Source organism: Berghia stephanieae, chromosome 4, assembly GCF_034508935.2.
Source record: "Berghia stephanieae isolate SIO BIC M18660-M18661 chromosome 4, UCSD_Bste_1.3, whole genome shotgun sequence".
Lineage (NCBI taxonomy): Eukaryota > Metazoa > Mollusca > Gastropoda > Nudibranchia > Aeolidiidae > Berghia > Berghia stephanieae.
This window is the reverse complement of record NC_088363.1, coordinates 28,649,350-28,664,349: the sequence shown is the minus strand read 5'-3', so window position 1 is coordinate 28,664,349 and position 15,000 is coordinate 28,649,350. Positions and strand designations below refer to the sequence as shown.

The 15,000-nt window shown below is 34.8% G+C and overlaps 1 protein-coding gene and 1 long non-coding RNA gene across 2 annotated transcripts in view; one reads left to right on the top strand and one right to left on the bottom strand.

The window, feature by feature from the left end:
- The window catches only part of LOC144970368 (uncharacterized), a 45,752-nt gene that overhangs the window by 4,608 nt on the left and 26,144 nt on the right, over positions 1–15,000 (top strand). Inside the window, exon 2 of the mRNA XM_078909931.1 lies at positions 681–866. Coding sequence (XP_078766057.1) covers positions 681–866 — 186 coding nt within the window. The remainder of the gene's footprint in view (positions 1–680; positions 867–15,000) is intronic.
- LOC144970369 (uncharacterized) lies at positions 4,842–6,495 on the bottom strand. The gene is made up of 3 exons (XR_013644942.1): positions 6,321–6,495; positions 5,666–5,781; positions 4,842–5,294 (listed from the first exon to the last, which is right to left on the bottom strand). It is a non-coding gene; the product is annotated as an uncharacterized LOC144970369 (long non-coding RNA).

Here is a 15,000-nt window from a genome sequence, read left to right as displayed (position 1 = left end):
TCTAGCGGAGTTGGGCAATCAATTGAATGAGCCATAAAATGCTCCCTTCCTACCTTATGAATGGCCTTTTTGCACAACTTATCTCACATAAAGGGATGATATGAGTTATCAGCAATATCCACTATTCTCCGTAGCAAAGTAGAACTGCAAGGTCTAGATCATCTGATGTTACACTGTCAAGTGATGGAACCTCAGGGATGCTTTAAAACATTATTTTGCTTTTATGTAAAAAAGAAAAAAATGCAAAAGGAAACCAAAAACGAGGGACAATGTGGAAGTGTGACAATGAATTGAGTTCAGATAAAGATATTAAAGTTAATCATCATGGAATTAGTGTTTCATTTGTATATATTTCAACTGTGTTTAGAAAGAATGATACAGAATCAATAAAAAAACATCTGCTCCTTTTTTGTCATTGAGATTTGATCCTCCATAATAATTATATTCAGAGTAACACATTCTTTTGACAGCGTTGCTCTGTTTCTTTTATTCCATTCTTCTAATTTTCTTTTCTTTTGTTTCAGTCAAGTGCTTCCATTTCTTGTGAATTTACTATTCTTAGTGATTGTAAATACTCTCAGTTTCAGAAAGCAAAATGGGGCTCCCATTTTTTCATTACTTCACTAGTGAAGATATCTGAATTTTTTTAAAAACGGTCTGATTCCCTGATTTATCAAAAGGTGACGTCAATCAGAAAGATGGTTTACATGGCAACACACCTCTCCATTATGCTGCCCAAGAAGACAATTCAGCTTGTGTGACAGTTCTACTCAATGCTGGTGCTAAACTAGATGTCAAGAATGACCAAGGAAGGACTCCATTGGATATTGCCACCTCCTCGTGTATGGAGAGAATGGAACCTTTCAGTAAGTGATCATCTATTATTATGATAATCAGTTCCCGTTCCCACAAGAGAACTGTCCATTGCTGAGCAATTTAATTCGAATTCAAATTTAATCATGGCCATCTCCTGCACACACACACAAAAAAAAAGATTGTGGTGATCATGTACTGTATTCATTGTGATGAAATTCAGGAAAGCTTGAATCCAGCTCTCAATACTTGTTTTGATATCTTTTATTCTTAAGACAAAAGTCAGAAGATACATATCATTAGATTAAGCTTGTCTTGTGATATACTGCCTTGATGTCCACTTACCAATATTGTCGTTTTGAAGTCTATTTTTTTCTGGATACCAAAACATTTGTTTGAAAATTAAAACTATTATGTTTTAATATCCTTTAAAAAAGCCGTTCTACTTGTGATCACCAGTGATCAAATCACTTATTATACAAAATTTATTTATTATTCACATTTAAAACTCTGCTACCAAATACTTCGTTTCATCATTGTCGATCAGAGGCTGGGTCTATGATCGTTCATATTCATTTTGTTGATTTTTTAGAAATGCTTTTAATGTTGAGATGTGCTTTTGTTCATGAATTAATTAAGAGTTGCGTGTGGTTATTGCAAAACTTCCTCTTGTTTTTTTTTGTTTTGTAAAATTAGGAATGAAAGTGCATGACCGTAGGAAATTAGGTTTCTCTCATCAAAATATGTCCGAAATGAAGGCACTGATGGTTTGAAAATCACAATCCATTATCAAGATTAGAAAACATAAAGTATATGGCATTAGTGGTTCATGGACGAGGTGGTTTGCCTTGTGTATCAACTGGTCAGGTATGATATAATGGAAAGTGATCTTGGCATTGTATTCTTTTTAATACGCTCTGCGCAACTCAGGTTTCAATGTGCATTAGGTTAGATTTGGATAGTGAGTGTTTGATGCAAAAGGATGCCTTTCAGCCAACCTGTACTCCATGAAGTGGAAATTTTGTTCCGCATTATCGCTGAAAGGATCCTCATCATCATCATCATCATCATCATCTTCTTCTTCTTCTTCTTCTTCTTCTTCTTCTTCTTCTTCTTCTTCTTCTTCTTCTTCTTCTTCTTCTTCTTCTTCTTCTTCTTCTTCTTCTTCTTCTTCTTCTTAGTATTATTATTATTATTATTATTATTATTATATTATTATTATTATTATTATTATTATTATTATTATTATTATTATTATTATTATTATTATTATTATTATTATTATTAGCATCATCATCGTCATCAGAATCTGATTAATTTTTAAAAATGTTTTGTTCATAAGCTCTAATCAGGATGCTTTTTAAAAAATGTTTTCCTTTGTTTTGTGTTTAATTATTTTTGTTCCTTCATATAAAACGTGTTTTTCGTATTGAACGTTTTTTTCTTTTGACATCCAACTTTGTTTTCTCAACAATAGACATATTATGATGGAGCATCTCATTTGCAATTCCAAATCTTTTTTACTAACATTTTTGTAACATGGCGTAATTGCATGTAATTTCAAACGCTCAAGTTTTAGGCTGCCTGCTATCAATGTGGACAAATGTAATGTTAAGAGAAAACATCGTAACTAACAACACCCCAAAGTTTACACCTAGCCAATACAAACAAGGCGTTTGATGGAGAATGCGGTGACAGTGTAAATATATACATTAGAAGGTGGCAAACCTTGTAGTTACGAAGTTGTGTGTCTGCACTGCCTAAATTTAGCAATCACAGAGAGCAAAACTGTGCATTTCTTTAGGAACAAATACTGTATTGTAGAAAACAATTGGCGGTGAGCGAGTCGCGACGATTGCGTATTCCTTTTACCTAATTTATAGTCCGTTCCCTTAATGGAAAAATTGTGCAAATCGTGTAACCAGCATGAAATTTTCACACAAAGTGCAGAATTTTATGAGGATTTCGAAAATAGGTGGCTCCAAGTTGAAATATAGCTGGAACCACGAGTTATTGCCCTTTAAAGGTGACAAAATACATTTTTTCAACATTTTATTTTTTTTTCTCAAAAAATTACGGTTTTATAAATATTTTATAATGATGTGGTTATTTTGCTATTCCCTTGCGTACTTTGGACTCAGAAAATATTTTTCCATTTGAATTTTATTGAAATATATAAGAAAATACGAAATTCAATTGGGATTTTTCAGGAAATTAAAAAAAATATATATCTCCTTCCTGGAAACTGTTTAAATGGTTTAGAATCTGACATATATTTGAAATGCCATGCATTTCAAAAACATTTTTAATCTTCACATCCTCTAAAATCAAGCAATATTAATTTAATTAAAAAAAAAAACAATAATAGACAATTCAACCGCCAAAGCAAGTACCCCTTCTCCTCCCGACACACACGTACAATCACTCTCAAACATAAGAGTACAATGTATCTCTATCATATAGCAAATAACACGTTTAAATTTATATATATATTGTACAATACATATTTATTCAATGAAGAATTGAACCATTTAAAACATTTTTTTTCTGTGTACATATTTAACAGCAGCATTATTATAGATTTACATCCCTTTTTTAAAATTACATTGTTGAAAACATACAATTGAAAAACGTGTTTAAAGTCAATCATTGTCTCTAGAACATTGACCATTGCAGGCACATAACAGAGTACATGGAAGAGATGCCTTAACACAATTGCATCTTTTGGAGCATCCCTTTGATGAACAGTTACATTTAATCAGATTTTGTGAGGTATGTGTAAGGTCAGTCAAAGTGGACCACTTTGGCATCCCATCTTCTTTCCAACCAAAATCTGATTTGGAAGGAAGACTAGGGTCTTTAGCAAGAGAGCGTTTCCATACATAACCAGCTTGGTAAACTGCTCGATTTAAATGCTGTTTGAGAGCTTCACGAGTTGGTGGCATATTGTCTGGAAGGCGTGACTTTTTTGTAAAAAGTTCACGCCGGCATTCATTGACAGCAGATAAGTTGGTTGCTCTGTCAAACAACAAACAGACAAATCTCTGGATGATGTTGAAATACTTGTCTCTTTATAGAACTGGCAAATTCTTTTACTAGTTTCAGCTGTAATATCTTTTACCCTAGCATAGGAAATTGATAAACCCAGAGCAGACAGTTTATCAATAAGACCTTTCTTTCTGGTTTTGGCAAAAACCATGACTCCTAAATAAACGGGGATTGGGGTTTCCTTGGACAACTGTTTTCTAGTGCTACCTGAATTTTGCGGGCTTTTGTTGTTGTGGTTAAACATGATAAGCTGTGAAATTGTCATGGTATGTCGATTCTGATGACCTAAACTTAGCGAACACTGACCACTTAAAATGCCATTCACAATTTTCACTAATTTGTGTGGTACACTATTGACAATGCTATCATGATCTATATTGAGGGGTGATATGAATGTATGATTTCTTATTTCTGCTTTTATAATATCAACTGCTTTTTGTATTGCAAGATCATCATTTGAATCTAAATCGGAAATAGCTGCTTGTGAAATAATATTCCCCTCTTTGAAAGTAAGCAAGACTTCCCGCCCATCCCTGTATTCCATTAAAGAAGGAACTCTCGATAGTAAATTTTCTTTGAATCTAGTTTTATGTACATATACATCCGACAAATTTATGGCATTTAATTTTGACAAAAGTAAATTGTAGAGATCATTCAGCTTAAACACAACATTTGTGTCTGTGCGAGCTTGTTTTGATCAATAAAATTGACAATATCCTGTTTGCATTCTGCAATGTGTGTTTTGTATTTGTTGTTTGAAGTATTTTTACATCTAAAATCGTCTGCTCTTCTGTGGAACAGTATAAGGCAAGGCTTATGATACTTTGCTTCCATCGCAATAAGATCACCCTCCGCAAATACTCTAAGAATACTTGTATCTGAAAGAAGGACAGCTTCCTAGTAGACTTTTTGTGAAAGAGCAGGAATCCGGACCTCAGTCAATTCCCCTTCACAACCCTTACAAAACAAGCAGCGTTTGCTTATATGTGATGTGTTTAATGTGCCTCTTGTATCAGGACTTGCAACTGCTTCACTATTACATTGATTTATCTTCTTTGCAAGCCTTTTGAGTTTTGATTTATGAAACCTGTGTCTGCAATTCTTATGGTAAAGTCCATCATTGTCTCTCAAAAAACTAGCAAGACATTTCACAGGTTGGTTAATATTGAATTTCAATGCTATTGGCAATCTACCTGAGTCATGAAAAAGTTTGATATCCTCAGAAATGGCAACATAAGTGTCTTCAATACAATTTAACTTGGTTGCTTTTTTAGGGTTTGTGAGAGGAGAATTTTCAATGGTTTCTTGACAAAACAGGCACTTCGACCAGTCAATTTCAGGGGAAGCTTGATCGAGTCTTGGAACTTTGTTCAGATTTTTACAGTCGACAATGGATGTCTGCCGCTTCTTTCCTCCTGCCATATTAGCGCATTCTAGGAAGGAAAGAAAAATAAATCAAAACCTCATGACATACTCAAGAGACAATATTTAAAGTTATTTCCTACAAAGTGTGAATTACGTAGTTTCTCAAGTTACAGAAAATGTTACCATCTTAAGGCGATATAGGGTAGCTTGAGAGATGACAGAATGAACAAGTTTGTGTGCGTGCGAGTGTGTGTGTGTGTGTGTGTGTGTGTGTGTATGCGTGTTAGTGTGTATTTGTGTGTATGTTTGCGTGAGAAAGGTTAAACACATATTAGTTGACGGGGCTTGGATAGCTCAGTGGTAAGATTCTCTGCAAAACAACAATAAAACAACAACAACAACATCAACACACACACAACGAACACATACTTCCAAATACCTGTTAGAATGGAACTTTAGTCCTTGCAATCTTGACCATTCAACAAATCAAACTAGCATTCCCATTTGACGAGGTCCCCAGGCATGATGCTTTTAAGGACACAAAGGACTGTGAGGCTGGCAAGTAGAAATATAACAAACAAGTCAATACATTGTTTAAAAAAACCAAACCTGAACATGCAAAAGGTAAAGCAATGTGTGTGAATATTAGCGTGTATTGGTAGAATTGTGTGTGGAGATGTTCTTTTTTTGATCAACTGAGTTAATAATAAATTAGTTATGTTTTTTTCTTTCTCGGTCAGCAGTAATGATAAACACCGTTATTCTATCATCAATCATCGACAGGCTAATCTATATCTAATCGAATCTAAAAGGGTCTAAATTTAGTACTGAAATAGCACATGTAACTTATATTATACTAAGATAGAAAAATATGTTCAAATCCAAGCATGGGCCATAATCTTACTCTATCTTTTGCATCCTGGGGGCTTATGATATGACTGTGACTCAGCTTTGATCTGACCCAATTCTTTTTTCACAACTCAATTCTTTTGTCATACATTGCGCAATACTTATTGCACTAGCATGCGCATAAAGTAAAATAACATCACGATGATATAAGACATTTATAATAGATGAAAAAGAGTGTTCCTTACCTTTTCAATGAATATCGATTGCACAAAATAAAATTGTAGTTTGTTGACATCGTTCAAAAGACAAAACTCATTCTCTCAGTTATTTTTTAGACAACACATGATGCCATTGTCGGTAGATGGAGCTGTCGTTATCTCGAAGGGAGAGGCGGTGACAGATGACAAAACCGCATTTCGATTTAGCAATTATTGTACTGTACACAATGGTTGAAAAAACCTCTTTAACTGCTTTAAATATTTTTTTTTAGTCTCTTGTTGTTGTTTTTTTCGTTTACAGGCGCTAAGACATCCTAGTACATACTTAGTAAAGGATAGGTCGACCTAATGACTCATAGTTTTGTTGCACGGGCAAAAAAGGACAATTTTTATTGGGTTTTTTTCTGCGGTCAGAAGACCCAAAAAATGTTTTAAAATAATTAAAAGCTATATTTTTGGTAAACAATAATGGAAAACATTAAAACAAACATATGTCCACGATCAAAAACACATCAAGATGTTCTTAATGGGTGAGAATGTTTTTTTAAAAATACTTTTGTCATCGAGCGCCAAAACGTCACAAAGTGCGCGTTTTCACTAGACTTTACGACAAATTTTAAGGTCTTTTCAATAAAAATGGTATTTGGAGCCACCTATTTTTCGAATCTTCATAATTTTCTGTACCAATTTGTATACTTAGTTTGCTGGTTACAAAAAGTGCACAAAACGCACGGAACTTGCCGCTAAGAAAACGGACTATTATGGATGATGACATTGAAACGGCTATGTGACTTAACTTTGGCCATGTATGGCTATAGAGAGAGAGAGAGAGAGAGAGAGAGAGAGAGAGAGAGAGAGAGAGAGAGAGAGAGAGAGAGAGAGAGAGAGAGAGAGAGAGAGAGAGAGAGAGAGAGAGAGAGAGAGAGAGAGAGAGAGAGAGAGTCCGTTAACATTCAGTGCCGATTTCATAACCGACCTTTAGTGTTTCACCCCCCCCCCCTCCCCCTTGTCAATGTGTTTTCTAGAGACTCACTTTCATCCCCCGTTGTCATACGGCAGCGAGTTTCTATATATACTCATTTTCAACCCACCCCCTCCCTCCTCCTCCTCGTCATTCTTCAATATGTTTTACTAAGTCTCATCATACGGAGCAATATTTTTTTAGGAAAATCCTCCTTTCATTGTCCGATTGCATTGTGTTTTCCTAAAAGCTCGTTTCCATTCCCAATTGTCATACGGCACCTTATTTTCATAGACATTTATGTGTATCCCCACCTCCTCCTTTTTTGTCATGCTGCAATGGTTTTTTGTTTTTCCTTAGAAAACTTGTTTTCATCTCCACCTTTTCATATTGCGAGGTGTTTTCCTAAAAATGTATTTTCAATCATCCGTGTCTTACGGCATCAAGTTTTCCTTGAAACTCATTATATTTTTCCCCCTTTGCCATACAACACGGCGTTTAATGGATATAAAATATACATATTAGAAGTTGATAAATCTGTAAGTTATGAAGTTGTTGCACTGTTGAAATTTAACAATTGCATAACAGAATTATTAATTCCTTTTTTAACAAATGCCGTATTGTACTGTTTCAAATCGACGATGAGTCCTGGTGAATGTGAATTCCATGTAATGTCTTATTCAGTGAATGATTGAATAAGTTAAACGGGCCACTTGAGCTGTTGTGACCGAAATGTGTGCGAAATTTAATTGTAAACAGAATACTTACTGACGAAAATAAAAGAAAACAAAAACAAAACAAAACACAATTTAAAAAAAAAAAAAGAAAGATAATTAAATGAAATAAAATATATAAAAATGAAAATGAAAGGTGTTTGAAGAATGATTATTGTGGTTATGGTGATTATGATTATGTTGATGTTGATGATGATGATGATGATGATGAGGTGGAGGATGATTTGGTCTTAATGTGATCCTTATAATTATACATGGATGAGAACGTTGTGGTAAGCGATTGTTGTATTTGTGAATGGCAAAAAAAAAAAAATAATAAATAAAAAAAAATAGTTATTGATACAGAGAGGGAAGGAGAGAAAGTGAATAGAAAATAGAGAGAGAGAGAGGGAGAGAGAGAGAGAGAGAGAGGAGAGAGAGAGAAGAGAGAGAGAGAGAGAGAGAGAGAGAGAGAGAGAGAGAGAGAGAGAGAGAGAGAGAGAGAGAGTATTCAATTAACATTCATTGTCATTGCCGCACTGCCTAGAAACTCATTTTCATTCCCCTCTTCTCCATAATATTTGCTTTTGTTCATCACGTCTTGTTTGCCTTGTACGAATGTAGTCAACGACATTATTTATGGATGTCAGAAAGTGAAGGTAAACTTTAGATTGCGACTTAGGCTACTTATTCATCTCACTTAAGGCTAAAGCGCATGCAATGAATTTAATTATCAAACTGACGTTTAATGTCAGGTTTTAAGTGATTTTATTTCAGTAGGTATATTACTCGCCGGATTCTAGCATGCTTTTAGGAGAAGTCAAAAACCGTACTAGAATCCGAGCGTGCCGAAATCCAATGCTTATGGGGAGTTAACGGTTTATAAATTATATTATTCGGTCACCCAGCTTCAAATTAAGAAATTAAGGAGCGTAAGGTAAAGATCTGAACGTATGAAAGGTACAGGCAAAACAAGAAAGAAAAATACAAGAAAAAACAAAAAAACTCCCAAAAAATCTGTCTGCCTCGACTGGGGATCGAACCTCAGAGCTTCTGATTACACTGTCTGGCACCTTTCATACATACTTGTTCACACCCGTTCCAGCGTGCTGAACTTTGCTGGAATTCGGAGTGCTAGAATTCAATAAAAACTCTGTATTAGACTAACTACCATTACAAATGTACAACTTTTTAAACTTTCATTATTTTTTTTGGTTATATTTATGTATTTATTAATTTATCTATCTATCTATTATTTGTGTGTGTGTGGGGTGGGGGGGGGGGGGGTTGCCAAGTCAAGAATTCTTATATGAATTTATGACATCTTAGTTTGTATCATCCTAGATGTTGTTGTTGTCCTTGTTGTTGTTCTTATTGCAGCTGCTTTTGTTGTGGAAGTTGTAAATGTCGTTATTTTATAATTATATGTAGTTTTAAAATATTTTTTTTTATCACCCCAGATGGGTAAAATAGCTGTCAAATGAATTCCCGAGTAAATGCCTTATAAACATAACAAGACAACCAGAGTGATGTAAAGTTCTTTAGACTCAAACCTATACATCCGCTTGTCTATTTTTAAAATTTGCATTTGCTTGCTTGTGTACTTGAGCATTTTTTTTTTTAAACGAGAGACTGAAACCCATTAAATTTTAGATTTTAATAATAATACCCTACTACATATTCATTGAGGTCAAGGCCGGTCTAATTATAAAAAAATTTTTTGGTAATAGTTCGTCACAGCTAACTCCATTGTTTTGTTTTGTCATGTTATAAATGACATTTACCATTGTCGCAGTGTTGACTTCTTGACAAATGGATCGTATCCACCGGAGTGACCTCACCCAACACCCATGACACCTGGAAGGCAGTAGCTCCGTGACATTTTTTCCCCCCGGTGAAATGGAAGGAGGAAAACAGAGGAAAGGGAGATTTTAAGGTGTATCTGGTCTATCCTTTCCATAAAAACTGCTGAAATGGCGTTTACGGCGAGGATTTGGTGGTGGGGGCTTGGTTAATTATTGTAACAATCACCATTTAGAACTAGGGAATGGGATAACAAATTCGCTTATAAGATTCCCCCACCCTCCACACACACACACACACTCACACGCATACTCATCTTCGGCTATGACAGACTTCTGTGTCCGTTTCCGTCTTTTGACCAATTTATTATAAGTCTTGGCGCTTTAATGTAGAATATCTTACCTTTTTAAGTAGAGATATTAAATAAATAAATTGATGTCGGCATAGTTTATGTTAGGCATCTTAATTTATTTCTATAAGTAACATTCCGAATTTTACTGCCGTGGATATTTAAAGGGGAATTCACTTCCCTAGATTCCCAATCGTTCACAATATGAATATTATTATTACAAGAAATGATTAAGTGATTCAATTTTTATTCATGAAATTGCATTTCTATCTTTGAGGAAGAGTCTACTTTGAGTCACATGATATGCATAGTATTGCTACAGCAGAGCGCCTTTTAATTTTATGACGTTAATCAGACTGAACAGTGCTCAAAATTCTTTAATTACTTTATTATTTGATGTGTTTTTTGTTGTTGTGATTGTTTATGAAAAGTCGGACAATTTGTTGCATTTACATTATCAGATATAAACGATCTTTTAAAGCTATTATGCATGTATTCTTTTGTTCTTTGCTTTCCTACCATCGACTGTTAAAATTAAATTCAGACTGATTTAAAATCAATCATTTTAATCTATTGTGTACATCTATCTTTAATGTTCTTTGTTTCAGTAATATAAAAGGTTAAAGTTCAATTCAGACTGGGTTGTCAATAAGAGTGTCCTATAATACTGTAACGGTAATGGGAAGGTCAAAGTCTCGTTTGTATTGAATTCTTCCGTTACCAGCATCGGTATGTTGTTCTAATTGCATGTTGCATGAAGTTTTGGCAAAGGTGTTAACACATAGTTAAGTGACAGATTAGTGACCAGTTGCAGACAGGATAACAAATTGAAATAGTTAGCAATATGGGTACGGATTGTTTGCAGATATGGCAAATGGGTTTGTGTCGTGTGGGAGATGTTGTTATGGGGATTGTCATCAGGCAAGATAACACGTTGGAAAAGGTGCACATATCGTGCCTGAGGGAAGAATGACTTGTATATGATGTTACCACGCGATAATTGTATATATTTTATCTTGCCCATCTTGATACCAGAGCTGCCAATTTTGTGAAGAGAGGAATTTTTGTATCGAATTTCTGTTCTAATGAATGTAAAACTTCGCTTCCATTAAGAGCTCAGATTTTGACAACCATTTACTATATGATTAAGACTATTTAATTAGTAACCAAAATAACGGGTTTTTTAAATTAAAAAAAAAATGAATCATGAACTAAAGCTCAGTCTTGGTGGATATAATCATCCATAATTTTTATTAAAGTATATGAAGCTTTGTCTTGAGAATAATTTTTAGTAACTGCCAAATAAATAGTGTTGTGATAGTGTTGGCGGTGAATGGCATAAAATGGTATTGGCGTATCCCCTTGCGAAGCTGTGTAGCATCAATCTTTTCTATTGCATGCCTTGGCGGACTGATGGACTGTTTGTCGATAGTTGCGCTTTTGAAGAAATATCATAGTGGAGTTGAATGGTAAATTTAGGTGGACTAGTTGTAGAGGAACAGAACGGATTTATTAGTTTTTGGTATTGCACTTATATACCATTAAATATTGGTCACAGAACGGAAACGTAATAAACGTCTGTTTTGAATTCTGTTTGCGATAAGACTGAATAAAGAGCTTCTAAATCACTAAAATCCTGAGAAAAAAAGCACTTTATTTCCGGCGGCATTTTAGCCTTCGGCCATTTTATTGAAAACAAACAAATGACTTTCTCAGGTGACAATGACTGGCTGAGAAGGGTAACTTTTATTTAAGCTTCCCCTTCATTATGTTATCCGTGTCGAAAGAGATGTAGTAATCTTGAGTGGGACGTACCGGAAGCACCATTCATGGTCATGTCTTCCGCCTTATGGTACCACTGATGTCATACTTGTGCCATCTTTTTTTAAACAGTGAATTAACTTTACAATAATTTCACCAACTTTTACGTATGCATTGTATCGCGTGACTCGTCAAAACTATTTGATATCACTGATTCCACAAGTCAAATTCGATTACTTTGAAAATATAATTCCGGTCATGTTAATGTCGTGTTTTCTTTTCATTCCTTGTCTTGTTTCACAAGATAGTCAGACGCCCGCCGGAATGTCTCCGCGACTACTCAAGGTCGAACGCTTCCAGTTTTTTTTCTGTGTTAATAAACCACGTTCGTTTTTATGGGGACTTTTGTCATTTTTAATGACTCTCAGGACCGGTGGTCAGGTGTCAGTTATTCACAAAGAAAGTAGTCACGTAAGATTTCTGTCACTAAGACTTTTATGGTAAAAAGGCACAAAGAGACTGTTTTATGGTCTGAGGAACGTCGGTATGTACTTTCTTGTTCACCAACGCCTTTATTTTTAGTTCACTAAAGGCCTTAACACCTACTAAACTTGGTGGGTGGTGTCTTCCCACGGCACTGGCAATAAAAAGATTATGATTAAGTACTACTACTGTTCAAATAAGTAGGATAGTTTAATCTCAGAGTTGGTCAAAAACTTAAAGTAATACAAAAAAAAAAAAAAAAAAAAAGCGTCCGTGGTGTTCGAACTCCTTTTAATTAATTTTCTTTTTTTAAAATTCAGTATTTTATATTTATCTCCGATATTGGATCGCTGGCTTTAACTGAACAGCAAAATAGACCCCCAACTCCAACTACCCCCCCCCCCCCTCCCCCAAAATGCACATGCGACTAATCTATTATTTAAAAAAAAATTGGGTTGTCGATCTGTTATTCCGAACAGCCAATGTAAATTATTTTTCAATCGATCACAGAATTACTGGCAAATCTAAAAAATTATAAAACTATTTTAAAGACTGATATACAAGTAACTTGCAAACATTTTATTTCAGACTAATTCTATCGTCCGTTGACTCAGATTAATAGGAAGAAAATCTGCTAGGTCGTAATTCTCAGTCCTTTTTGGCGTTTGACTTTCATTGCGAGTATACTTTATTTTACGCGATTCTAGCATAATCACAACAAAAATTGATGACGTTATTTTAATTCTCTTGATTATTTCAAGTAATAATAATCTCATCCGAAAAAAAAAATGATGATATATCTAAATGTAAATCTCTCTTGATACTAGCAAGTAATGATACTCTTTCTAATCTATTCTTTTCAAAAATAGGGTTGGGGATCAACATTGTTCGGTAAAGCCAAAGATAAATTTTTATCATCTGGCACAGAAGTACCAGCAAATCTAAAAATACAATACAGTAGTATAATAAATATAATAGATGACCGCCTGTTCCTAATAGCCTTTATTTCTCCGCAAATATTGCGGGTTCTCCACTTGTCAGTAAATTTTTTTTTAACACTATAGGCCAAAAGGAAATTGACTAATAATTTGGTTTCTTTCAATAGCCGTAATATTTACTTGTTTTTGGGGGCTTTTTTTTCCATTCCCCTTTTTGTTTGTTCAACACACTATTTATTTCCCCAATCCGCTTAACTAAAATAAACAGCGTGATATTTTGAACAAGTCCTTATTCTTACTTACTTACTTATCCGAACCAGCGACCACCTGAGCTCTAGCCCTTCGGTCTTGTGCCATGACATAGAAGTTAGATGTCTTTTGTAGTTGTTCCAGTTGACTATAAAATGTGTTACTGATGCTTGGATTTGGTGGGAGGAATGTGCATCTCAGGTCTTGAAGAGGTTGACATTCAAGCAAGTGGTGTGTTACTGTTTCATTGGGGTGTTGACATAGGGGGCAGGAAGGGGATGTGTCTTTTGTAATTTTGCTTAAATGGTTGTTGAGCGGTATGTGTTGTGTTCTTAGTTGAAAGATGATGCTTTGCTGGTGTCTTCTGAGCTTATTTAGGCAATCAGTCTTTACAGGAGTGGTCATATGGGAAAACATACATCTACCCGTGGTGCTCATTGCCCAACTGTTCATCCATTCTTCTCTCTTATTTGTTTTGATTATTTGTTTCGCTGTGTTTAAGTATACTGGAAATGATGGTTGTAAAAGTGTTGATCCGAGTCTGGCTAGTCTGTCTGCATTGTCATTTCCTGGTATATTTGAATGTCCCGGTATCCACTGGAGAGATAAGTCTACTCTGTGTGTTGTAAGGCAAGTCCTTATTCTACGTGGATCGACTGACCTTTTTGTTCAAGTAGTTTAATGGCCAACGTCGTATGGAGTGTAAATGGCCATTCCTTGGGTCATTAACCTGATTTTTTGCTTAGACGTGCACAGACTTCGATGTCTCTAATTGTGACTCATCGCACCACATGGGTATCAAATTTCTGTGGGGCTGGATGTCGAAAAGTGAGTTTAAAGTTTAAATAATGAAAAATATGAAATTTAATGGAGTAAGCTATCGTGATAATAATTGCGAATACGGCATTTCATTTCTTTCTTTTTTTTTTTGTTTTTGTTGTATATTTAAATGTTTTTTCTTTCTATTTTGTAATTTATTTTTGGCTTTGGTTTTGTATCTACTTTTTTTTTGTTATGTGTTTTTGTAGTTATTTTTAGTTTAAGTTTTTACATTTTATTTATTTATTTATTTATTCTGAGTGGCTGCATTGATGATATATTGAGAATCGTTTGAAGCAGTAACTAAGTCTTTAGTCTTTAAATCGCAAGATCGAGGCTGACAGGCTCAAATCTCTTTGGAAATAGTAATGCTTTTCCTTTCAGGCCTCTGAGTTCCAAGGCATTGCTTAACTCTCGGGATTATTGACGTCCCGGTACTTTATCAGACCTTCGTTTTTGCCCAAGCAATACGACTGTTTGATATTGAAATTTATCGTATTTTGCTTGGTTGGCAAACAAAGAAGGGGAAAGACCCCGCGGTGTATTGTTTACGGAATATTTCTTGAGACGTTCTCCCACGTTCCGAATGCGTGTGGTGAGTTTTCGTATATGGAATAAAGTAAAGCAAACA